Source organism: Poecilia latipinna, unplaced genomic scaffold (genome assembly GCF_001443285.1).
Source record: "Poecilia latipinna isolate Pla-1442-1.1 unplaced genomic scaffold, P_latipinna-1.0 Scaffold237, whole genome shotgun sequence".
Classification (NCBI taxonomy): Eukaryota; Metazoa; Chordata; class Actinopteri; order Cyprinodontiformes; family Poeciliidae; genus Poecilia; species Poecilia latipinna.
Window position 1 is genome coordinate 226,139 of NW_015112853.1, and position 26,880 is coordinate 253,018.

General features: G+C 40.6%; 2 protein-coding genes across 5 annotated transcripts in view; one reads left to right on the forward strand and one right to left on the reverse strand.

Moving 5' to 3' along the window:
- The window catches only part of cabp4 (calcium binding protein 4), a 36,619-nt gene extending 32,096 nt beyond the window's left edge, over positions 1-4,523 (reverse strand). For 2 of the 4 annotated variants that reach the window (XM_015032280.1, XM_015032278.1), the window contains exon 1: positions 4,456-4,523. Coding sequence is in view for 2 of the 4 variants with exons in the window: in XM_015032279.1 (XP_014887765.1) it covers positions 1,385-1,403 (19 nt within the window). In the remaining 2 variants the exon portion in view is untranslated. Of the gene's footprint in view, positions 1-1,384; positions 1,503-4,455 lie in introns of those variants that run through there. The other 2 variants (XM_015032279.1, XM_015032277.1) reach the window with 1 other exon arrangement.
- Positions 4,524-19,465: 14,942 nt separating this feature from the next.
- doc2g (double C2-like domains, gamma) overlaps positions 19,466-26,880 on the forward strand; it is a 48,734-nt gene continuing 41,319 nt past the window's right edge. Inside the window, exons 1-4 of the mRNA XM_015032282.1 lie at positions 19,466-19,618; positions 23,772-24,177; positions 25,296-25,375; positions 25,881-25,955. Coding sequence (XP_014887768.1) covers positions 23,790-24,177; positions 25,296-25,375; positions 25,881-25,955 — 543 coding nt within the window. The 5' untranslated portion in view covers positions 19,466-19,618; positions 23,772-23,789. The remainder of the gene's footprint in view (positions 19,619-23,771; positions 24,178-25,295; positions 25,376-25,880; positions 25,956-26,880) is intronic.

Here is a 26,880-nt window from a genome sequence, read left to right on the forward strand (position 1 = left end):
GCTGCTGCAAGGTGCGTGCGTCTTTGTTTCTCCCACTGTTGCTACGGTCGGCGGCTACATGTCGGCTTGTGGGTTTGGTCGACTCGTCTGCGATCTGTTGCTCTGATGGCGTTGCCGGCTGCAGCTGGGGGTTGCTGTGGCGGGCGGCTTCAATCTGGTCCTCACCCGCTGACCCGCTTCCTCCCGGGTTAGGCTGTGTTTCCACCCCTGGGCACTTGATAGTGTTTGGAGCTGCAGCGCTTTGGACGCTCTGCTGTCTTGTCTTGTTTGATTGGGCCGCTCAACTAAACCTGTTGCGGATTGGGCAGGCTGTGTGCGCGGGGCATTACTCCTCTGGCCCCATCGAAGGGCATTTGGAAGCAGATGACAACTATTTGTTCCCTTGTTTTGTTTAGTGATTGAAGTTACTAATTTGTTTTGTTTGATTTACTAATTTCTTTTGCATGGCATGTTTTATTTCTTTTGGAATAATTGAACTTGTCTGTCCTGTTTCCTTTTGTGTTTTGTTCCAGGGACCGAGTAGTGGGCCTGAAGCCTCGTTTTTAAAAAGAAATGTTTTAAAGAAATTGTTAAATAACATATTGTGCACTGTTAAATCTGTGTTCAGGTGCATCTTGTTACTTTTAGAAAGATCTCCACCTGTTGGTCACACAACCATAAGAAAGACATCGCTAACTAAAAAGACCCCAAAGATCCCTCTGACATTTGTCCAAACACATCATGACGATTCACTTTTTGTGCGTGCGTCCTTTGACTTCTGGTATAAAACTAAAACGCAGCATTTCAGAATGCAAACAGTAGATGATGCTATGACTGCCTGCTGCCACCTTGACGTCTTGCCATAACTGATGGAATTTTCTGCACCATAAAATCCTTTGCGATAATGTCCAGCCGACGGTTTGCGAAACAGCTCTGCACATTTCTGTAATGCAGCGGGAGAAGGATCAAATTGTGGCTCAATTAAAACAATTCTGCAAAGAAGAGCGGGTCCAAATTTCTCCACAGCAATGTAAAAGCACAGTTGCTGCATACAGGGACACAAGTAGTTATTAGATTTTGGAGGCAATTATTTTTTCACTTGTTGGTTTCGATTGCGTTGTTCCTTAACTTCTGAAATCAACATGTAGAAAACCGTTTTTAGTGCTTACTCAGGTTATCTTGGTCCCATTCAAGTTGGTTTGGTTTGCTCCTTAAGGAAGAAATCTGTATTCGCTGCATGAAGCAAAGGTTACTTAAATCCAGGGCAAAAAAAAACAAAAAACACACACTATCCTCAGCTCTCTTTTGACTTGCCTGCTCTTTTTTTTTTAAAACATTCATGTTTCAGTTGTATCTCAAGCATGTTGTCTTCACTTTCTATGAAGCCTGCATGAATTATTCTCACCTTCCAGCACAACTCCCATCAGAGTAAACAAACACACCCCACAAGCACAGCCGGCAGCACATGCGGGTTTCGCTACACAAGCCACTGAGCAGCACTCTGCGTGTCTTCAGCTCTCCTCCCTAAGTGGCCAATTGCTGTCAATCACTGCAGCCGACACAAGCAATTTTAGATCCTAATCACTCTAATTGAGGTAATGAAATAGAGGGCCAGGTGGACTGGGCAAAAACAAACACAGCTGAAGATGGAGAGCAGGTTGGGAACGAGATATGAAGGGAACAGGGCTGGAGCACACGGGGGCTTGAACTTCAATTAGGATTTCTTGACATTTCTTTCCGAGAGAAAATAAGTACCAGCATCCTCCACTGCATGAGCGTGCAGTGGAGGAAAATACGTCATCTTACGCCGCTAACTTTTTACGGTTTTAGTGATGAGACAAAAACTAAAAATGTCCTTGAATGACAGATCACAACCTCCTCCTGCGAATCTCCCACTCAGCTCCTCCAGACCCCAGATGATTTTAGGACCACTTGAACTTTTCCAAATTTTCTTGCATCGCAGCCACAAACTTTTATGTATTTTTAATTTTTTATGTAATAGGCCAATAAAACATAGTGGAAGAAGAACGATAAAGGATTCTCAAAATCTGTAAAGTATGTCTGCATTTGTTTTGAGCCCACCCAATGCTTTGGAAGATAAATACATTTTGATTTAAACCCTTTTGTTATATGACTCTACCAGGGTTGTTTCCAGAAAAGCTATGTAATTAGCTATACCCAACAACTTTGAACTACTTTCCTTTCCTTGCTGATGGCAAAATGTTTCAAAGTATGATGCTTCCACCACTATACACCGTGTGGGTAGTGCCTTCATGGTAAAGTTAGTGTATTGTTAAGTTCTACCACACATTACTTTTTCCATGCAGGCCAAATTTATTTATTTATTTATTTTTTATCTCATCTTATTGGATTTTATCACGTTTGGGAAATTTAGATTCACTTAGTTTCTTCTTAGTAGAATCCAGTTTTATTTTTAATAGTGTGGCCCATTCTGTTCTCTTTACTTTGTGATTTCTTTCTCTTAGTTTCTGGTTTGTGTTCGGTTCCTGTCCTGCTGCATATTCTCTTTGATTCTTTCTGTCTGTGCTCTCTGACTGCAGTCTCAGCTGCTTCCATTTTATTCATTAGTCACATCTGTTTCTTGTTCCACTCATCAATTCTCCCAGTATTTATACCCCTTTGGCTCCTTAGTCATCGTTGCTTCATCTGCTCAACACTGCTCATCATTCCTCGATTGCCAGAGTTTCTCCCGTTTGTCTTCCCTCTTTTGTTTTTGGCTTTCTGGACCTTAAACTTTGTTTTTGTTTCTTTTTAAACATTTCTTTTTTTTTAATTTTTGCTCTATCTCTGCTGCTCCTTTGCCTGCTTTATGGTCCTCCACATCTATCAATGCCTTTGGGGACATGACCAGAATAATTGTTTTCCCCACCAGTCTATGTTCCTTGCATGGCATCAGGAAAACTAAGAGGTCTTATTTTTGGCTTTACTCAGCAATGCCTTCCTGAATTTGTAGCATACAGAACTAATGTTTGCCTTTCTGAAAGATTCTTCTACCTCAGCTGCAGATCTCTGCACTTTCATAATGATCACAAGCCTGTCTGCTGCTCTCCTTGTCTGCTTTACTGGACAGCCATGTCTCAGTAAGTTTGGAGGTCTGCAATACTTATCTTCAGATTAATTATTTTAGGTTTTTTGAGAGATGTTCAAAACTTGGGCTGTTGTTTCATAACTCCGTCTTAAACTTCTCCACAACGTTCTTCCTGACCAGCCTGCTGTGTTTCTAGGACTTTGTGATGCCGTTTCTCAAATGTTTCCTTCTGCGATATCAACTTAAAAGCTAAATTTATATTGAGACTGGTTGTTTGCTTTCTATGGGTATCGTGGTAAAGGAGGGTGAAAATCTCTACCATTTTTTTCAGATTTTGATTCTTGAAAATCTTTTTCTCTTCCTCTTCACAATTTATGAGCTACTTCTTATTTGCTCGTCGAGTTAAATCCCAATACAATCCATAATAATCAATCAATACTTATTTTATATTTATATAGTCTTTAAGACTAAATTAAAGTCAAGCCTAAGGCAAAAGAAAATCCTGAATAAGTAACATACAAGATCTCATGGTTGGTAGTCATGAGCAATCACATCCAGGTACAGGAATAAAAGCAGAAGTCTTACATAAGTTAGTAATCATGAAAACACACATTTCTCCACTCAGCTAACAGTGAGTTGGAGTGATGCTCCACTGACTCTCCATCTCTTCCTTTCTGTTTTCGCATCATCTTTATTCGCCTGCTGTCCAGTTCAAAGACAATCAATCGCAGCGGGCTTAGGTACCCGGTGTCTGATCTATAAACAAGCGACGACGATGCTGTCGGGTCTGGCACTCCATCTCATCTTCACCTATTTTGACACCTCTGTAGCATATCCTCCCTTTGACATCACTCCCCACCACCACCTTCCCTCCAGCACCGATTTCAGGTCAGTGCTCCAAAATGAGACCGTCACCTATGGAGTAATTTCAAGTGCAGAACACGAACTGAGACCTTTTTCTCAGTTTTAGTGACACAATTATAATTTTTTGCATTATTCTGGCCTAATTACTTCGCCTCCCTCCGACAGACTCTGGAGGCCAGCCTGATCAAAGTGCACAGTAAGCAACAAGCATGGGGCACAAATATTGAAGAATAACAAATGCGAGCGGAGGTCTGGCCATCTGTTCGCACGGAAAAATATAGTCCAGATAATCAAATAATATGTACCCAAGAGGAAATGGCTGTGAGTCTCATTAGAAACTGCGGGGGCTGCTGCTTCAGACGTGGCCTGTGCGGAGTAGACAGCTTGCAGCCGACAAATGAGTCAACGCGGACGCAAGCTGAATTATTAAAGAGCACGGAGTAAAACAGGTTAGCACCTCACTATAAATCATCTGCACAGATAAGTAGTTTGATAAAAGGCTGCTCAGTTTCCAACCACAATAAAATAAGACAAACATTATAATGACGACGATGCTTACTTACTCGGACAGCTCTTCTCGTTTTGGGCTTCTTGGGTGACGGGTGCAGGTGGAACGTATGAGTATGAAGTGCCTATTATCTAACCCGGGGATTATATGATGAGAGCTGATTATCCAGCTAAATATGTCAGGATTAAAGATGTACGCGGCTGCTCAAGAACAAAAGAGGCAGCAACGGGATCTAACAGGAGACGAGACATTTACGGCACCCGGATCGGTTTCAGTTTTTACTGGTTTGCTTGGAATGAACACAGCTCTCCATTTGCAAGTTAGGACTTTGATTTTTATCACCATAAAAAATAATCACCAAACATGATGTGAAAATTATATCAGTCTGCATTGCAGGTGGTGTTATGCAATAAAATACCACCTTAAGTTTAAAAACACAAGACACATGACTACAATAAATCATTTCTGTTTATAAGGTAAAATATAGAATTTACTAGGATTTTATTAAGAATGAGGAAAAATGCCCTTGGTGACATCCACATGACTGGTGTGGCAGCTGCTCACTGGATACTAAGTCTCTGAGCAAGCTGATAATACATGTGTGAAAAAGTCCTATTTAAATAAGTGAAGTGAAAACAGAGGGAGGAATTTCAACATTCACAAGATTAATTAGCTAACATCTAAAAAGAGAAAAACGCTCCACAGACGGAAGAATAATCTGGGAATCTGTCTTTGCTTGGCAGCCAATTTCATAGTCCCAGTCAGACGTTTAAATACCCTCATCATGAGTACAAACACACTTTTAGGTTTTAGGTTTTCACATATTGAACCAGCTATTTGCACACTTGGTACCAGAAGACACAATTATCTGTGTCTCAAACATGAACATGCTTTGGTGTGAAACGCGTACCAACGTCAATCAGTGTAATTAGAAAATTAGAAAAATACAATCTACACCTGAATTTTAACACTAAAATAGCTGTTAGAATTCAGTGATATTTTGTGATCATTTCATCCTGATAAAAACAAAAGTTTAAGCAAATAAAGAAAAGTTCAATGAATTAATTTCATGAGTAAATGCCAATTTCTAGCCAGAAGTGGATTTTTGCTTGATTATGTTGATGCTTATTGAAAGGGAACATCAACTTTAGCTTCAGTTCCTGAGGAACATTATGGCTGTCAATTTTGAAAGGAACAAATCTAACATAAATGAAAGGACCTTTGTCCTTGCGTAACAGGGGATAAAACGGCAGAGTACAGTTATTCCTCTCCTTGACATTCAGCTTTTGCCCTGGAGAAGTTACTGCCTGAACTTTGTTTCATTTCATTGGATGAACCCTCTGCATGGCACATGATTCAAATGTAAATGTCACCTTGCTTTAAAGTAAGGTGAGAAATAAAGAAAGGGAGATAAGACCAGTACTTTTTATCTAAATCGTTCTTTAAGAGGAGAAGTATTCTGCTAAGTCATCGTTTTTTGTTTTCGATAGCTACCCGTGTTGTAACCAGAGCAAAGACTCTACTGTGCTGCACACAAAACAGAAACTGCAGGAGAAGCAGCTTAGCTTCCCAGCTTTCCTCCCAGTTGTGCTGCTTTCTCTCTTTTCTTTGCTCACTGAGGCGGCACTGCAGAGGGAAACAGTGAAAGAACCGATTCCCCAGTGCAATCAGGCTTTCGCCACACTCAAATATGCTTAGTCCTTCTGACCAAAGCCCTTCTTTCGCGCTTTGATTATTCTTTTTCTTTTTTTCTATGAAGAGGTGGGAACTTATCCCAACCCTTACCTTTGCAGAAAAGAAACAAGACAGTGCAATAATGTGTATTTCATACATCAGTCAGCTCCCAATGGAGAGTTGGCCTTTGAATTATTCGCACAGCTTCCATCCTGAAGGTCCAGAAACAGGGAACGGGTCATATCCGTTTAAGAAGAAAGGGAAATAAAAATGCAGCCTCTGACACTTTTTGAAGCTGCTTCAGCGCAGTGCATTCATTCAATGAAGAAGCTGGTTGGTTGAATTCTGCTCTAATTGATTCAGCACTCGCAGTTTTTTGTTTTTTTTTTGTGTCAAGCTATTTTAATTCAGCCACAAATAAGGCTGACTGGTGGATTTTTACAGTGCCTTGCAAAGGTATTTATGCTGCTAGAGCATTTCATTACAAACTTGAGAGGATTTTAAAGCTACTTTACATGACAGGCCAGTCGTGTGTCACATGAAAGGAAAAAGGTTTTCATGTTTTAAACACGTAAAATGCTGAAAAGCGTGTCGTGACTATTTATTCCACCCTCTTTACTCTGACAGCACTGAATAACCCCACACACTGGCCATGTCAATTCAACATGCTGAATATCCTCAATTTGAAGTCGGAGTGGCCCAGACGTCCTTCTGAGCAGACGAGATCCCTCTTGGCGCACTATACCCAGCAGCAGTATCTCCTCGTGTTATCTTTAGAGCCATCATCATAATCCAGTCGTCTTTAAGATTGTCGGAAGGGGAAGATTGGGTCAAAAATCTGTATAAAAATCTTACCATGTGATTAGCTGACAGGAGTGGAACACACAGTATATCCTTGTGCTGCTGTAGCTTATCTGCTCCACATGTTGTGCTTTCAGTGACGGCGTTCCTCATGCTTTGATTAGAGCAAGTGGTTATTTTAATTACCGTTGCATTTCCATTATTGCAAACAAGTTTGACCATTCAACTCTGACCTCATCGTGAAAGTCAGCAATTAATTTACTATTTTTGCTAACACTTGAACAGGTGTACCTTAAATAGTTTGGAGTTTATATCAATCTTCATCAGGTTGTAGCAGTATTTTGAATCAAGGTATACATTGAGATTGTGTGATTTTCTCCTTAGTGTTGTTAAATCCCTCTCTGATTGCTCCGTCTCACGGTTTTACAGCTAAGACCAACTGAATCTCACTATTGCTTGGTAGGTGTTAATGCCAATGATCCCTTAGAGCCATTTTCCTTCCTGCAAAGGCGGACATGTCCAGGGTGAGTGGGCATGTGTGATCACAAATGCCTCCACCATTTGCTCCAGACTTCCTACAGATATGAACCATCCAACTCAGTAGCATGGAGTCAGATAGATCAGCGGGTGCAGTCGACTGTGAATGCAGCAGCAGATTCTGCAGAGTGTGTGTGTGTGCTGATAAGAGTTGTTGTTTGATACTCTTTTCTGCTGATATGCATGTTGCTTTCCACTCTGTGCAGTGCTGATATGTACCAATACGTATCAGCTGCTGATAACAATTCAAAACGTTCCCTGGGGGAGGCTCATTTGTCGTTTTCAATAAGTTGGGGGGTGGGGGGGAAGAAATGTGGTGTTTTCTGTTGTCTTCGAGACACGAGGGAGGAATAAAATGTCCAACTCACGTCTCCAGCAATTCCCATCACCTGTTGTGAAGTGCAGCAAAACGTCCAGAGCTAATTATCCACAACATCATCTTTTAAGATGGTTTTGGGCATAGCATATTTCTTTAGTGGTTAGCAGATGGACTGGCTGAAGGCAGTGATGCAATTTAAAGGAACCAACTGCCAAGTGGTAATTATGTGGTTGGCCCAAGGTTATATGGGACCCTGGATGGTGATTAATTTGGGAGCCACTACAGATAAGCTCACTGACAACCCCAATGTATTTTATATACTGTGCATGCTGATTCATTTTTGAATTTTGCATTTACAGTAGCTTTTTTTTTTTCCAGATAACTCATGAGTCAACAATAAAATAATTGCTTTTAAGGAACAGTTCAGATTTGTTACAGCGGGGTTTGACAGAGAGACACTGGAGACTGGAGAAAAGGGCACGCTGGATAATTAAGCCTCGGATTCAGAGGAAACGGTGTGGTTTTCGTCCTTGCCATGAAACACTGGATGGTCTCTACACTCTCAGCAGGATCCTGGAGAGTGCATAGGCGTACCCACAAACAGCTTACGTGGTTTATAGACTTGGAGAAAGCTCCTCCAGGAGTCCCAGAGGGGCTACCGTATTTTCCACACTATACGGTGCACCTTCAATGAATGGCCTATTTTAAAACTTTTTTCATATATAAGGCGCATAGAAAAGACGCTACAGATGTGTTGACATCTGTGTATGAATAAGTATCTATAATATGTATTATAATGCATTATGCATTAAACATGTCCAGGCAGCTAGAATTACATTACACACCAGGCTCATTTTAGGGAAAGCACATAGGTAATAAAAGTGAATACAGCCCAACACTAATCCTAACTGAACATTGCTGCATTTAAGTAAAGAGGGTCATGCCTCCACCTCAAGCCTAGACTATCTTAATTATATGATTATAATCTCAGCATAGCCATACAAAAAACGTCATGCTTCGAGTCAATTTTGTTGGTAAAACAACTCCTAAGATATGCATTTCCACTCTAATTTCTGATCAGCTCTAATATTTCAAGTCTCACTGTTTTTTTGTTTCTTCCAGTGAGAGAAGAAATCATATTTCACAGGAAAAGCAAAACAAAACATTGCCGTTTGTATGTGAGCAAAACCAAATGGCCTGAGGAACAGAGGCTGTTCGAGGCGTCTTGTGGTTAATGATTTGTTAACTTCTTGGTGACTGATGATGTCACATAGGTAACTAATTGCCTGCACTGCTGCCTCATTAGGCACAGCGAGAAGTCCTGCCGAGGGGCATTGGCTTCACACCTCGCAACAATCACTGGTTTCTCCACATGTCCACCACTTTAATCGTGCTCTGATTTGATGTTGTACAATGTTTTCTTTCTTCTTTGGACATGCTTCTGAAGTCCTGGAATGAGATCTGAAGAGGATTGTTCTTTGCGTTGCTGCAGAAACTGTGCCGAGGTTCATCAGTCTTGCTCTTCCCTTAGCTTCGTTTTTCAGATGATGCTTCTTCCCATTTCTTCCCCAATCAATCTTACTGCTATACTCCTTTAGATCATATTCTCTGCTCATCTGTTTATTACTCTTTTCTTTCTTGTCATCTCCATCTTTTTTATTCTAAAGTCACCTTCACACTCCTGATCTGGAGCAGTTGGCTCATTGCTCCCCCTTCGCTCTGTATTCAGTCCTGCCTCTGGGTCACACTTCTCTCCACCACCTCCCTCTGCCCACCTATTTTATTTATGGGACTCTGCTGATGGGGCAAACCCAGGTAGGAATAGATTTTTTTTCTTTTGTTGTAGTTTAAAGGAGTGGAAAGGCAAGAAAGTGGATGCACAATTAATCACCAATTTCTCATTTGCAAGAGAAATCAAAGCTGTTTGCCAAAAAGAGAGAGAGAGACAGAGAGAGAGAGAGAGAGAAATAAACACGATCCAGAGGTTCTTTACATCACCTAATTGGGTCAGTAGCAAAGAATATTTCTGTGTTGCCGAGGCTGTACTTCAGAGTTGAAACAGCCGGCTGGTTGTTTCAAACAGCAAACTCTCCTGCTGATCAGCATCAGCAGGAGAGTATTTCAATCTCACGAGAGACAAAGCAAGAAATGAGGTAACCTGGAGCCTCCTGAGCTGTGTTTCTAGCGCAGCTCTCTGCGCTGTAACACTGAATTGAGATCAAGATATCAAACCAAAGGAAAAGATAAACCACCACAGGGACCCTGGCGCACACTGGCACTAAAAAGAGCAAGCGGGAAAATATAGAATAAACCAAAAATAAAATAACACATTTAACCTGAGGACATATCACTGTGTCAGTGTATCATTGCATTTGACAGGGGTCATTCCTTTATTCCCTACGCTGCCTGGGCCTGTCACACAACGTTAGAAAAATGACAACTTCCTTAAGATCCCACATTTCACAAAAAAGGACACACCTTTTTTGCATGACAGTCTGCTTGTTGGACTTCAGGGCAAACAGAGCAGTCAGATAATGTTCCCCTTCACTTTTTACAACGAGTTACACTGCAACAAACTTTAATCAAAATTATTTATTCATATGGCATATCAAAACAATTTAGTAGGCTACATAGAAAACACTATCTGTCGTTGAAAACTGACACTGCAACATCACCCTGATGGTGGAGAGCTGATGGGAAGAAGGATGAAGATAAACACAGGACATTCTTAAACGAGAACCTGTTTAGGACGCAAAAGACTTGAGGCTGGAGCAGAGGTTCAGCTTTCAGCAGGGCAATGCATTTAGATTAAGGCATGTTCATGTTAGACTGGCTCAGTCGAAGGCTGAAGCTAGATCCAATAGAGAATGTGTGGCAAGACTTAAAAATTACTGGATTTACAACAGTTCAAAGTAAGCAGTTAATTCAATATTGTAAAACTACAATATGTTCAGCCGTTTTGTACTATTAGAGATTTACAATGCAATTGAGAAAATTAGCTCACCTTAGGAAAAAAAAAAAACAGTAACTGGTTGTGGAATAAAATGAGCTGCTGTTTATCTGGTGATTATTGTTCTTTGGTTAAAATGTTGTTTTTCTATAATGAGTATAGCAGGTTGTTCAGTAGAGGTGTAGTAAGAATCACAGTAATAATTTCTAGAAGTCTACTCTATATAACATACAATCTTTAATGATACAGGAAAATATTTTTACTCTTTGTTGCATAGTACCAACACCTCACTGTTTGTCAGTTTGTATTAAACACAGGAGCTTCTGGATTATTGTTGCCAGAGAACTACTGTTTAAAAAAAAATGCACAAGTTGCAGCGTGAGCCGTTTCCCAGAGAAGAATAGTCCGGAATTTTATAAAAAATGAAAAGACTCAAGAGGGGTGATTTGGCCTTTCGCAAAGCACTGCACAGGTGTGAAATATTAACAAAAGACCATTGATGATATGAGAAAGGTGAAGCTGTACAATGCTGTAGGAAGGTGACTGCAGCTTTGAAAAGGGAGAGTCCAGAGCAAATGACAGCGAGACAAAGGGTGCAGCTTTTTTTTTTTTTTTTAAACTTTCTGAGAACAGGAGCCTCTCAGGACCGAAGATGGGGGACGTATCTCACAGTGAAAAGAATAATGCACTTGACAGAACAGCGCTCCCTGCCAACATGAACCAGTGATCGCTCCCCCCAACCCCCACGCCCCTTTCCAAGTAGAGTGATGTGGAGTTCAAGCTGCACCTGTGACACCAACTGCCACTCCGGGGGAACATCAACAAGCCACCTGTTCAAAAAGATGCACTCTCACTGCCTCTCGCTTTCATTCGGTTTCCCGTGACTGACGTTGACTTCGGATGCGATGACTGCCTCCTCTTATCAACTCATGAGGAGAATTTAAAGGCCGCACAAACAATTGATCAGATAGTCAAAGGAAATAAGCACACGCTTGCCATCTGCAGCAGCTTCTGTGGAACAAAAGGCATGCATGCTACTTAGTCTATTCAAAAATCTTTTAAAAAAGTCCTTTTAGAGAAGGAAAAAGCGCCGTCTGTCTTATATTCATCGTTGATCAAATAACAACTCACAATGAACTTTAGCTCAGTCTTATTGTGTTTTACAACAGTATTAATACTCATTGAACTTTTTCCCCCAACTTTGTCAGAAACGTTAATTAATTTCGATAGGATTTTATGTGACAGGCCAACAAGGCTGTTTGCAGCTTTGGACAAACCACGAGGCTCACATCAAACAAGTGGAACAAAATACTTCTGATCAGATCAGATGAAAACTTAAACTTTTTGGCCTCCGTGCAAAAAGCGACGTGTGGTAAAAAACCAACACTGCACTTCACCTTGAACACACCTTAGCCAATGTGAAACTGTGGTGGTGCCAGCATCATGCTGTGGGGAGGGTGTTTTTCCAAGCAGGGACCAGGATGCTGATTGATGGAAAAATGGATGGAGGAGAGCACCGGCCAGACCTGGAAGGAAACCAAACAGAGGCTTTAAAAGACTTGAGACTGGGGTTGAGTTTCACCTTTAACCAGGACAATGACCCTAAAGATCCAGAGTTAAGACAGAATGGCTTAGACCAAAGTGCATTTATGTGCAAATGACCTAATTAAAGTCCAGAATTAAATCTCATAGATAATCTGACCTACTCCAAAAGACCTTCAGTTGCAAACTTAGCAAACTGTGTTTCTTTAAAGTACTGAGTGCACTGTGGAGAAGTGAACTCATGAAACATGTTTTAAGTATCACATAAAACTCAAGTAAAATACATCAACTTTTGTGCGTGTAATGTGACAAAAAGTGAAACGAGGCATAAAGTCCTTTCACGCCCACCGCTGGTAAGCTAGACGAAACGACCCGGCTCCAGAAAAGCTGGAGAACTTTTTTTACTTTTATGGCCAGCTGATCAAACACCTGCTATGTTTAGTGCCTGACACATGTGCCATGACTGCTTCCATCTGCAAAATGGCCAAACACAAGCCATGAGTCAGTTTCGACTTCCTGCCTCGCACCTCTGCACTCCATCAGCACGCAGGAGCCGTGGGATTACAGATGGTAACGAAAAGGCAGAGAAAAGTACGGCAAAAACAGAACGATGTGCTTTTCATGGCTTGATTCATTGGTGACTTCTTTTGTTTGTTTTTTTTAGCAGCGCCGTTGCACTCAACATCTTTTGTACTTGTTGTGTGGGCAAGAACAGCACAACGGCAACATTTTTGACACCATGCTGACATCCAAGTTTTGTTATGATTCTGTTATATGTAAAAAGTAACAACAACAAAAAAACTGGAGTTTGTTGACTTAAAAACACAGAAACAACATCATGGTACATTTTAGTTTTTATAATACAACTGTAGCTTGTTATGATGCTACAAGCTCCACATTATGTTAATAAGTAAAGGCTACATAGGAGTGGTGTATTATTTTTTTCAGAAACATTTCCAACAAATTAAATGAGAGTTTCCACAGAATCCACTGTTTTGAAAACACATACATACAAGGCTGGCTTACATGTAAGTGAAATCTAATTATGGAATATAAAAAAAGTAAGTGATAATAAAAGTCAGATACAGGAGATCTAAAATTTTTTGTGGTAAGGTTTAAATTTATGAATTCAGTCAACCAACATTGCTGAAGTTGTGGCAGGAATAAGAAAAATCTTTTTTGGGTTTCCCTGCTGAAGCGCCATTTTTTTTTTTCAACAGATAAGACTCAACCACTTGCATTTTACTTTCTTAAAATGAATGTGAACATTTTTTCTAACTTGATAGCAACATGACTAAAGGCAAAGAAGTGAAGGTGAACTGGCAGAAGCGGCTTTTGACATACAGGCAGACTTTAAAAAGAAAAAAAAAAATCAAGCTGCATTTTAACTGTGAGGAGTTCAACTTGTTTGAGTGAGAGTTTGTTTCTAATGACTCTCCACCCACGATGGATGCTGTCGATGGTGAAGCAGAACCAATGCAAAGTCACATGCAGTCATGAAGTCGTGCTTATTTACCCCATGTGGACAACATTTCTCTGACTGCTGAGTGATGAAACTCTTTCCGTGGTTGTTGAGAGTAATGATAGCAACAGGGAGAATCGCAGCTCACATGATGAAGTGTAAATCCTACTGACTTCTATATTCTGCGTAGAAACCCAGCCAAGTTAACTTTCTGGTCGGCGCAGGACTCATGGAGGTCAAGTGTTGCGAATTCTTATCAAAAACGGATTTTAATTCTGCTCTCAGATAGAGGTTGCTGCACCAACTCGCACAGCTCTGCAATCTATAAAAGGAGCTGATGAATAACTCAAGAGCCAAAGAAACGTCGGCATTCATTTCCGACGGCAGTTGTGGGAAACTGTGAGCAACTCCTTTGATCTTTTTCGCAGATATGTATAATTTCTTTGTCCTGGTCGGTCCTGCGCGTCAAAATAATTGAGCATAAGCCGGTTCTACGCTATGTAAATAGAGGTTTACCTAATCTCCAAGTTAATAGCTGGCTGAGAGGCAGGAGAGGCAGAAGCTGTACACTTAATGGAAAACCTGCAATGCTTTGTGCTCCAGTAATGGGAGGAGATTATCTCGCCATGCAGGGACTGGATGAATACTCCTCCACACATTGCTCACAGGCTCGCCGTCCTTCTCACACCTCTCTTCCTCGCTCACTGTGGATGTTTATTATTTATGTTACGACCATAAATTATGTGGCGTCTCGAATTATAAATGGCATTAAGGCTGAGGGATGAATTAAAAATATTAACTTGACGTATCGGGATTTTAGCTGAATGCCACTTCTTCTTCTGACTTTTCTGACGATTACATTTACTGTTCGCTTTTGGCAGCTTAAAGACAATCTCCCACTGTTAAGACATCCATTTGAGAGGCTTCCTAATGTTTGCTCCTGAGAAAGATCGATGCCGCAGTGCCAATGCCCAGACTTCATTCTTCAAACCCAGTTGATTAGGTTTCTTCCTGAGAACAGGCCTGGACACAGCAACCCAGATAAATCCATGACACTGTGGATAGAGAACAATGTGACTCAGCCAGAGCTTGTTGAATGGGAAGTATTACCTGCACCAGCTCCATTGTGGATCTGTGGACACGACAGCGCTCCCACTCATTCACACAACGCCGAGTGCTGGTGCAGAGCTTTCTGGGAGAGAAAAGTTTGGTGATTACTTTTTTAACTTCACTGTTTTTGAATGCTGGAGGGATTTAGTGGAATGAATGGGTAGATTTCGCAATCAGGCACGGATATTAATATATCTGTTTAGATCAGGGGTGCCCAAGTCCAGTCCTCGAGAGCTACCATCCTGTAACTTTTAGAAGTATCCTCACTCTAACAGACCGGGATCAGCTCTAAAGAGGCCTGGTAACAAGCCATTCATTTGATTCAGGTGTGTTGGAGCAGGGATTAATCTGAAAGTTGCAGGATGGTAGCTCTCGAGGACTGGACTAGGGCACCCCTGGTTTAGATCATTTCATGTGAACTATTTTACTTGCAAAAGGGCAAGTTGTCTCCAATTTTTAGGAGTCTTATTTTACAGCTAGCAGTTTGCTGTTGAGAGTAAGATTTTGATACTAGTTAAACAGGTTATGGAGTGAAAAGATACATGGAAAGGAAAAAATGTGACTAAAAAACAGAGGGAGCAAAAAACTCAGTATAGCAGGAACAAAAACAGGCCAACTGGAAACACAGCATCATACAGAGTTTCTGCTAAAAATAAATAAAAAAATAATAGTAAATAAATACATAAATAAATAAGCAATGAGCATTACAGACAGGATATTGCAAATATACTTTTTTTAAAGATCGACTGTGAGTGATTAAAAGGATTTTAATGCTGTTGTCTGGATACATGACCAATGTGTGAGTCACAAAAAGTGAGCTGACTGAACAGCTGAATAAGTGGCTGAACAAACTGATTTTCTGTAGTATCTTCATGGTTGGAAGCGTCTTATTTTATTTGACCATTTTCTGAGTCACATGGAATCTACTCCTAAAATGTGTCTTTTAGGATTACAGTTCTAACAGGAACGAGCTGAGAATTATTATTATTCTGTATAATAATAACAACACTGAGTTAAGCAACTGTAAACAGATGTACTGAATCAGATCATCTCGGAGCACAGCACAGATTTTTCTACTGAAGCATCTCTTGCTCCCTTCCTACAGGATGGTTTTCAGGGACGCCTGCAGTGTGCTTGTCTGCTTACCATTAATTTGTGGGGCACCACTGAGCTACAACCAGAGTCAACGCTGGAAGCAGATTGGTGCAGTTTCAGCATCAGAAGATGTGACGAATACTGACCGGTTTGGATATGTTCAAGTTATTCTTTAATGTTCCCACAAACATGAGCAGACCCAGTGAATTGATTTATTTAAAACAGAACAAAAATGCACGCAGAACATGTTTTTTGTGGGGGGGGTTTTTGTACATGCAAAATCTAAATGTGATTAAAATTTTTATTTACTGTATCTAAAGTTGCTGTTTTGTATTGATCTTGCTCATTTATTTTTATTACATGGTAAAAACGATTGCTGAGATTAGGCCTTTGAAAATAAAACAGAATATGGTAATGTCAGAATCAAAGTTCAGAACTATGTCGATTTGCAGCAAAATAGGTACAAAAATGTAAACTTACTTGAAAATCCCACCCTTAGGAGATTCCTTTCAAATAAGACATACTATGTCCAATTGCCACAAGTCAACATTTTATAAGGTGCTGTTATCTATATATATATATATATATATATATATATATATATATATATATATATATATATACCAGGCAACACTAAGGCAAAGACAACAGGTAAAATAAATTCTCCTACGAGTCCTACATCAAGTCTGTAAGGTTATTTGCGGGAAACAACAGATAAATTAGGGTCAAAGCCAAAGACTTTCGCAGAGGAAGAATGACGGGGAACAAAGTCGAGTTGGACTTGAGTGTGAAAGCTGTCGGAAGCAGAAGTGGGTGAGTAATGACTTAAATAAAACGTCTTGTGAAAAGCAACCTTTAGGAAAATGCTTAAAAATAAACATTAGCATAAAAAGGTACTTAAATGTAAATACTGCAGTTACTGAAGCACATTTGCATGCTTCCATAGAGCTACCTGTGGAATTAACACACATAAAATCAAGTTCACTTATTGAGCTTTGATTTGACTATGATACAGTGTCCTGACGACAAAAAATGATTTGCTTATAACCAGTTACCTTCGTACAAACACTTGATAGTTGCCGTTAATCAGTTTCATTCAACTGGACATGAGGTCGGCTGCAGGCCTTGGTCCTTCTCTTGCATTATTCCAGACTCCGTTTGAGTTTGGGACCTGCAATAAATTGTATTCCGTCCTCTACGGGGTCTGGGTAACGCCTGTCGGGATTACATGTTCCCCTGAAATTGTTGGACCATGACCTCCTGTTGTTTTTCTCAACATCTTTTTGACCGTCGCGCGTTAGCAATGACGAACCCCGGTTCAGCTCCTCCAGGTAAGGGGCGTGTACTTCGGGACAAATTGCGACCGTCGATTGGTCAGTTGCTGGCAAACCCACTGGAATAATTGACAGATGACGTCATGTCGACGTGCAGGGACTTTTTCTGTGAGGTTTTGCTGCAACCTCAAAATGTTTTGATGTTTTGACAAAAAATAACTTTTATCATCTCAATGGTTTAAAAAAATTTGAATTTTTGTATGTTATATATTATCTATTCCGTTCAATGCAACACACAATGGTTGCTAGGATGTTTGAATAGATTTTTCAAATAGTTCTCATCTACAACTATAATCAAGCAGTTAGGAGCATTGATTCCTATATGAATTGAAAACTGAAATTCCTTTTCTCTTGTTTACACAACATATGTGCAGCATAACTGTCTTGCACAGATGGTAACTAGATCTCATTTAAAAATTACTTTATTCTGTACGTGTGATCTTAAGCCCACAAAACAATTCAAAATGGAAACCCCTGCCTGTGGTTATGAATAAATAACCTGAATATGCTTCTGTCAAGATACCAGCATGGATATGTGATTTTATTTTCTTCTAAAGTTAATGAGCCCCTCAGCAGTACATAAGAAACGTACAATTTGAAAGAAAAATAATAATACTGAAAACATTATGTGAAACCTGTCCTGGCACAGACTTTTGTATGTCTTTGGTGTTCACCTGCATACATTTTCTTTTTTTTAAATCATGGATTTGCAGCTGTCTGAGAGCAGCTGGTGTTAGCTGAGCTAACTTAAGCACAGGTAAGCATATATGACATATGAAATGATCCCCTGATCTGACTCTGATTTCACTCATGTGAGCAGAAGTAAGGTGTGCTCTGCAACTACTTCTGCCTGCATTTCCAATCATTCAGTGTCTGTACTTCAAGTCTAAAGCACCTTCTTCTAGATGGATGGTTGGAGGTTGGTAGACTGAGAGTCCATCTATCTCTTTCCAAGCCATTTAAGCTCTCACATTCGCTTTGCAACTGAATGTAATTGTGTAATGGTCTGTTAACACAGTATTGATGAGGTTATGAAGTGGTAATGAGAAGCTCAAAGTAAATGCATGTGTTTACGCAATGGAGCAATAGAGCCCCCCTAAACTGCCTCACCTCCCCACCATCTCTACTGGAAAGCTATTAATATTATTGACTGGGCTTGCTATTATTAACTATAACACGCTCATTTGTTCCTCTGATTACAGCTCTGATTGGTGTTTCTTAAATATTTTTCTAGTGAACCCACCAACCTACTTTTGGGTCAGGAACATCACAGAACGTTGATTAGGGCAGGGATTTTCCAACATTTCTATACCAGTATTTCAATAAATAAATTAAATAAGATGACCATGATATTCTGCAAACTTCTCAATTTACCAACTTTCGATTGGTACACCGATGTGAAAACTTACTAAACCTCATTCCTTACCTTAAAAGCCCTGCCAGAATGAGCTATAAGCTGTAACAATTGCTGTGTTTTTCCTCTTTGACACTTTCTAAATCGTCTAATTCCAACATCTCTGATTCATTTCATCAGTGCGGCAGGTGGCACTTGCTACGATGAAAGCTGCTACAGTTGGACACAAGTGCACACAAACAGACAAATATACTCATCTGATATTGGCCGTAGTAACAGCCAACACAAAGCAGCCTGCGTAATTTAATAGCTGGCAGTGTTTATTTTTTTTCTTTTTTCTTTTTCTTTTTCCAGCTCAGTCAACATGACGGATTTAATTTCCCCTTTCTGTCCTTCACTTTGTGTTTTTCATGTTTCGTTTTATCCTGGAGCAATATTTCCTTTTGTGTGTGCTCAGTGTTCTCCTATCCGCTCTCCTCCCCCGGTATGGCACACGTCTGTCTATCTCTGTGTTTTTTGTCTCAGGCTGGTGTCGCTCTGGATTTCTGTCTGCAAAAATGCTGTTTTTCCCTCCTCATCTCTTTTTGGTACACCTGCCTCACACACACACACCTCATCCACACAAACCCAGTGCCCCCTCACCCCACCTTACCATCCCTGCTCACCTTCCCATCCACCCACTTTGCATGTCCCAGCCTTTTTCAACTCCCCACTGCTACCCAGCCCACCCTCCACATCTCTTGCTCTTGCAAATGTCTTTGCTGCTGAGAAAGTGAGTGGCCAAGTCGTATGCACAGCCTGAAAGCCACTGATGAGGATTTCAACCAGATACGTCAAAACCACAGGGGAAGGAAAAGAGGGAGGAGAGAGAACGATGAACAGAGACGGGGAGGGAGAAAAGAGAGAGCGGGAGAGGGAGAGAGAGCGTACGGAAGGGTATATTGACTCAGAGCTGGTCTGCATGCTCCACAGAGTGTGAGAGACAGAGGATGTGAAAGCAGGCAAGATGGAGCACTGGCACAGATGAAGACTGTCCCTGGGTAGGTGGACGGCTGTCTCCTTGAGTGGGTGCGAGCGTGTCTGGAAGTGTGAGTACACACGTCTGCATGTCTCTAAATGGAAAGAACGGATCTGAAGAAGTTTGCTAAACGGCATGCAGACGTACAGATGTACCAAGTGGCGGGTCCTGGTGTTGTTACATAACAGTGAATGAATGAATGAATGAATGAATGAATGAATGAATGAATGAATGAATGAATGAATGAATGGTGCAGATGTGAGCAGACACTCTGGGGTCCTTGTCTTTGACGAGTCTTCACACGTGCACTCGTGCAACAGAAGTGTTGCTCAGCATAGTCAAAAAGGTGGGGCATGCTGGTAGAGTTTTCACTTGCGTCTGTACGGTGGTGTGTATCTAGAGATGATCTCAGTTAATAGAAACACGCGCAGGGGAGGTTTTTGACAAACTGAGGGAAGAGTGAAGGAACGTGAGGGAGAAAAATGTTGCTGCACTTTCAGTGGTCGTCTGTTTTGTTCTGCTGATTTTTAATGCTTTAAAAATGTGATGTGATAACTTTACAAAAGAAGACACAAATAATATGAGAGAACTGAAACACAGGTGAACAGGTGAAATGAAAAACACGATAAATACATATTTTTCAGTCAATTTTTTTTTTATTATTCTCAATTCAAGTGTGAAATTTACTGTTGTACATAGAAATGGTTTTACCAGCAACAAACTGTAGATGTGAGTCCAAACCTTTCTGTCTGAACTTATGCAATTACACTTTTGTAATATGGATGGAAACTCCATGCTGATACCACAGATATAAGAATTTACATGGGAGACGACTAAATGTTGTAATAACAATAATAATAATTGTATTTTTCAGGGTAAAGATACATCAATTTTAGTGAGTCTTTGAAATGGCAGTTTTTGCTAAGAAGGCATGGTTTAGGAAAATACCATGCATTCTGTAGTTATGTGTCATCAGCACTTCTTCAGCCAAAGAACTGGAAGAAGTTTTTAACATGCTGTGTGTTTTCATTGCCAAGATACAGTTCTAATAATGAGACATACCCACTAATCACTATAAGACAAAAAGATGGCATTACTTTCCATCCGAATAGCATGCAAATGTGGATTAAAAGTGAAAAGATGCCCACATAAAGATGTATAAGTTATGAGCAACACAAATATTTTTCACAAATCTGAGATTTTCTGTTGTCTTTACACCTCCTACATGCCAACTGAGTTTTTTGGTGACAAAAGCTAAGGTCTTAAAAAAGCTTCCCAAAGTGGAAATAAAAAAAACATCTCTATATATATTTATGGGATAACAGTGTGGACTGAATCTCATCCATTTGCCATTGAGTACCTCGGTAGCTTTGGCCATTCCTGCAGCCATTTCATGAGTCAATCACAAGTCAAATCCTTCCCACCAGAATGGCGTTTGTATCTGCTTCGGCGGCAAATGATTTCAGGAATGCTTCTCTGTCCTACTCAAAGGCTACTGTAAGAAAATGTGGTTATGCTTTTGCAATAAATAGTATCTGTTAGCAGTTGGTTGTTTAGATTTATGTTATTTTAACCAGGAGTCCCAATTTATTATGTTTCATGGAATCAAGTGGCCCAAACAAGGACCATATACAGTGGAATGTGAAAAGAAAGAAGTTAAATCAGACCAAACGTCTCTTGTTTTAGGTCAGAATTACCAAACGTTTTTCTATTTGCTAAATTACACATTAATGAAAGAAAGAATATGTCAGAGATGCATTCCTTGATGTCTTCAGTATCAGAAGTTTCTATTTCTTAACTATTTTTGGCAAAGTCAGATGAAATCAACCAGGATGTAGGTAGAGAATTATGGAGCTGCATAAGCCTGGTTCATTCTTTTGGAAAAAAAAATGTCCAGATGCTGAAAGGCACCATGTTTGGTGCTCATGTGAGAATGAGACGGCAAACAAACCTGACGCATTTACGCCAGTTCTGTCAGGAGGGCTGAGCCACAACTCCAGCAAACTAGTGAGAAGCTTGTGGGAGGAGACCCAAAATGTTTGATTTGTGCCGTACAGTTTTAAAAGTATTGCTACCAAATACAGAGGAAGGGTACGCACATTTCTGAAGACATAAATAAATAAATCTCTGATATGTTCTCTCTCTCTTGTTATTGTGACTTTTAACCCTTGGCATCAGAGAATCAGACGGTTGTGAGTTAAATCCAACTTTCCGCAGCCACATTTTAAAGTGCCTTGATCAAGAGACTGATCTTTGATTTGATAGAAATGTGTAAATGCAGAGAAGTGATTAAGACCCTTTGAAACACCTTGAGAAAAAGTGTTTCAATATGTTCAATAAATCAAACTCTTTGAGATAAATAAGTTCAACCATTTATCTCTGTAATTCATGAAAATGCTTTACTACAGAGAATAACAAATAGATACACAAAAGCTTCAATTTATTGTAACAACAATGGAAGGGATAGATAAAAAAAAAAAAATTAAAAAAAACGGTGTTATGGGGCAGTATGAACCCAGTGGCATCTAGATCTTTTGAAACATTGAGGCCTGCTTAATGAACGCCCGCAACAGCTTTCTGTGCTGGAGTCCTTAACAACAGTGGACCGATTTTCTTTCACATCTGTGCCAGTTTGACCTGAATCTGCTTCCCTTAAACTTCCAATCTATGCTCAAGATGATATTTGTCTAAAAGGAAAGTGAAAGGAATTGTCCTGCTTGGTGAGACTTGGTAACCCAGCCCTTGAGAGTATCCAGCCGGCTTCATCGTTCAAAGTTCCCATCACTCTCAGGGTCAGATTTACATAAGCAAGGCTGCTATACGCCGGCGCCACCGACCACCATCAGCAGGCAGGACGACTGAGACAGGCAGTGTTTGAACTGACAGCCCATCAGTCACAGATCAGCAGGAGGAGGCAGGAGCAGCCATTGAGAACCCAAACATGCACAAGGAGAACATGCAGGAAGACCCATGGTCAGGATTTGAACTCAAAACCTTCTTGCTGCCAGCCAGTAGTGCTACCTGCTGTGCCACCATACAGACCTTTATTGGCTTCATTTAGAGGAGAAACACGACTGGTCAGTCAAATATTAATGTCCTGTTTAAACATTGATTTTTAGCTATGGACTTAAAGCAGGGGTTTAAAAACTTTTCAGTACTGTGAAAAAAAAAAAGCATGGCCAACACAGAAATGACATCCAAGGACATCTGATGTTTGCAGGAATTACTTAGACAGCAAATTTTCCCACTCTTTCAATTCATATTAAATAAGCTTTTACCAAATAGCTTCTTGTGTAATATGAAGAATAAAGTTTCAAATAAGGCCTTTTATTTGAGTGCAAACAAACCCGTAAGAACCTCCAGGATGATAAATAAAAAGAAGATAAATGTAAGAAATCCAAAAATGAACTCCAAAAGCGCTAAGCATCACCGGTCCTGCGCTGCCGCTAATGAGCAGTGACGTGATGGACACATGCACCATATTAAAAGAATGACAGACCGCCCACCTCTTAGAGGTGTTGACGTAGTCACTGTTACAGTAAATGACTCCGGTGGTTCATAAAGTGCCTGTTGAATCATTGCGAGGAAAATAGGAGGAGACAGCATTTGGTGTAATGACGGTACAGTCCTGTTACTGTTCTGGTGCTCCATTTAGTGATAAATCTGTAAAAGACTGGTCTTAAATTGTATTATGTAAATACTGCTCTGGGTGGTTTTTTTATTTGCAGATGAGAAGGAGATGAGTAAAAGAGAGCGATGGGAGAGGGATTAAAGTGAAGTGCAGAGGCACATGTGACATCATTCGTTTGTACTTCACAGCAATACATTTGAATATTCACTCAGCGCCCAGACTTGGTGTGCTGACACCATGTGTGAGTCACACTTGAAGTGCCAAAGGTTCTGGCGTATTCTATTTTGGCTTTTGAGATTGAATCTGAGAATGAAAACAGATGCATATTTAGAGTTTTTTTTTTTTTTGTCCTCTCCAAGATGCTTGATATGAGTGTGAATTTCAGCATATTGCTCTACAGATGAGTTGCTACAGCTGTAAAAACCGACAGAAAGCTGTGAATTCACAGGAACATTTTGATCTGGCTACGTCGTCATTCTTTGTTTTGTTTTTGTTTTTTTTCCCCACATCGTTCATTTCCTCTCCTCCTGATCTTCATTTCTAGTCCCGCTTGACAGTCCAGATGAGTCTCTCAAAGCCCCCGCCCCCACCCTCCACCTCCCACCTGGCTATCCCCCCCGCCTCCACGCCCAGCCCTTCCTCGTCCGCCACCTCCCCCTCGTCTACGCCCCACTCGGCAGCTCCTCCTCCGCCCTCGCCCGTCAAGATCTCTATGCAGGAGCATTTTGCCATCAATGTGTGCCCGGGGCCCATCCTCCCCATCCCACAGATCTCAGACTTCTTTCCCCGTTTTCACGACTACCCCTGCACTCCGCCGCCGCCCAGGGAGAAGAAGATCCTGAAGGAGGAGACATTCAACGGAGAGACGGGTGGAGGGTTCAAGGATGGAGAGAGGAGAGGGGAGAACGACGGAGACAGGGAGGAGGTGTTCGACTCGGATGACGATGACAGTGAGTTGTCATCATCTCAAAATCAGTCTGCCAATCAATCAGTGGATGAATTCTTCAGAAAACAGGAATGTTTCTGTAAATTTCACGATTACAATTCACTTAACATCAGTCAAACATAATTAGATTTCAACTGAACATGATAAAATTATTGAGATCTAGTACTACAAACAAAAGTCATGGTAGATTATTGATCTACCATGACATTCTCTTAGCAAAACAAATTTAACAGGACAAAAAAATCTCAAATTATACCTCACAACAGCAGAATACAGAGAAAAAATGCTCAGAGTTACTGCAACTGACTGAAGATCTAACTTATCAAGCATTTATTGGTCCATCAGGAGCCTAACCAAATTGGATGAAAGGAAGGCTGAATAAAAGTTTTTTTTAAGAAAAGTGGTGCTCAAGTGCAATTTTGAAATCCCAAAAATCTTGTGAGAACTTTACAAAAAAAAAAAAAAGACTGTACAAAGTATATGGTTACAAACAAAAACATTCATTAGAAACTAATCTCATGATGGATCTGGTACCTTGGATAAAGGTTCCTCTCTCAGCAGTGTTTCCTTTTTGGGGAGGAATTGTTCATGAGGTGTTGATTAGCCGATCACAGAGGGATATGTGGCAAACGTACATCCTAAACAAAACAGTTCTTAAAAATGAAGGATCAAATCAGGAATTACAACAATACTACAGCCTCCGAGGATAAAACGTGTGCTGAATGTTTAAAACTCTTTCATCTGAAAGTTAAAACAGGGCGACTTTTTTCAGCACTGGACTGAATGTGCTGCTGTTTGCTCTACTTCAATTTGTGCGTCTTTCTTTTGAACGTAAACATGGAGTTTTTGTGGAGTGAGGCACTTTTTTCTGCACTCTTTGTCACTCCCACTTTATGTGACAATGATTTATTACACAAGGTTGCAGAGGAGGGACTCTAGTTTCTGCTCACTCACAAACAGTAATCAGACAAGACAGATCAATTCATATAAGGCAGTGTTATGTTTTTAAGAAGCCATCTGCTGCAAACATGACTCAGAGCTTTTCGAGTTTGCTTCTGTGTGACTGACCGTGTCTGCGCTTCCGACTGACAGTAATTGGAGTGTTTTTGTTGTGTTTTCCAGCGTACCTGGGAACGCTGGAGTTCAGCCTGCTCTTTGATCAAGAGAACAACTGCCTTCACTGCACCATCCACAAGGCAAAGGTACGCTCGGTGTTCAATATGCTCTTCATATAAACAGATCGTCGGAGCGTGTGCGTAATCATCCTTGAAAGCCCATTGAAAAACAGCTCTTTTGCATTTGAGCGAGACGTCACGCCGCTGTCTCGCAGCCTTTATGGGGAAACGTTTCCACCACACGCGGCGTCAGCTCGTCAGCCCGACACAACAGGGAAAGGTTGGGTAATGTGGCTAGGTTGCTCATGCAGAGACACAAGGACACGAGCCGTCCACAAGCTACATGCTTCATGCTGTCACATGATGTTAATTATGTAAATCTTGACTGGAGAGTTCCTTCAAGGCGAGTGGAAAACACAAGCGGAGAAAGAAAGAGCCCGGAGGCAAAAGGAGGAACGAGTCCATTTGGAGTGGTCGGCCGTATTTGCCGTCTTATGCTGACCCTGTCACTTGTGTGAGGAGTCTTTAGGGGCACAGTGATGTCACCTTTGATCTTACATGTGCATGTGTCTGTGTGTGCCTGTGTCCACAGGGTCTGAAAGCAATGGACTCCAACGGGCTGGCAGATCCATACGTCAAGCTCCATCTTCTCCCAGGAGCCAGCAAGGTCACTGCTCCAACCTTACCTCAACAGCAATTAATGTGACATGATTCCAAACTGGGCCATCCAGTACACCCGTGCTCAGAGTCACATCCGAAGCAAACAGTTCATTTATACTGAATCATTTGCAATCAACAATCCAACTGTAAATTAGCTTTTTGTTATTGTTTTAGCAATGAATAATTAAAGACAGCAAATAGAAGGGCTGGTGTAATTAAAAACCCCGAGCTCTTTCAGTCAGTTATTACAGTCATGTTAAATAATCACACTTCTGTTTGTTTTGCTCACCTGGTTTTCGTTTCACAAATGCAAATGCAATTATCTAATTAACAGATAATCATTGCAGACTGACTTGTCCTTTAAATGTCAGCAATAAACAGCAAATGATAATGAGGATCGGTCAACCGTAGAAATAAAATACGCAAATTACAAAACTTGTTCACGGATCACGTTTGCACCTTACAGAATTACTTTAAGTTTTGGAAGTGGGGTTTTGTAAAGTGAGCTTATTGGGGAAGAAATTAAATCCTCAGAGAGGAGTAGTTTTACATAAATTCACTTCAAAATGACAAAACAAATCTTGTATCCTTGTGATTAAAGAATACAACACGTTCACTCGGCTGTAACTTAAAGCAGAGGCTAAGAGAGTGGTGGTTATTTCATCTCGTTACAGTTGATTTTTACCTGACATTATTAGGTATGAAATGGAGTTGGAATTTAATTGGATAAATCATCAATCATGCACCAATGCAGATCAGCCAGTGAGACATTTCATACTAATTCGAAAACTTTTAGCAGTTTTCTATAATTCTTTTATGGTTTTCTGTCAGAAATAGATAATTGCTTAATCTTATCAGTGATTCTTGAGAATAGGGACAAAACAGGTCCTATGGATAAAGCATGAAATTTGAATAAAATATACACAAAATAT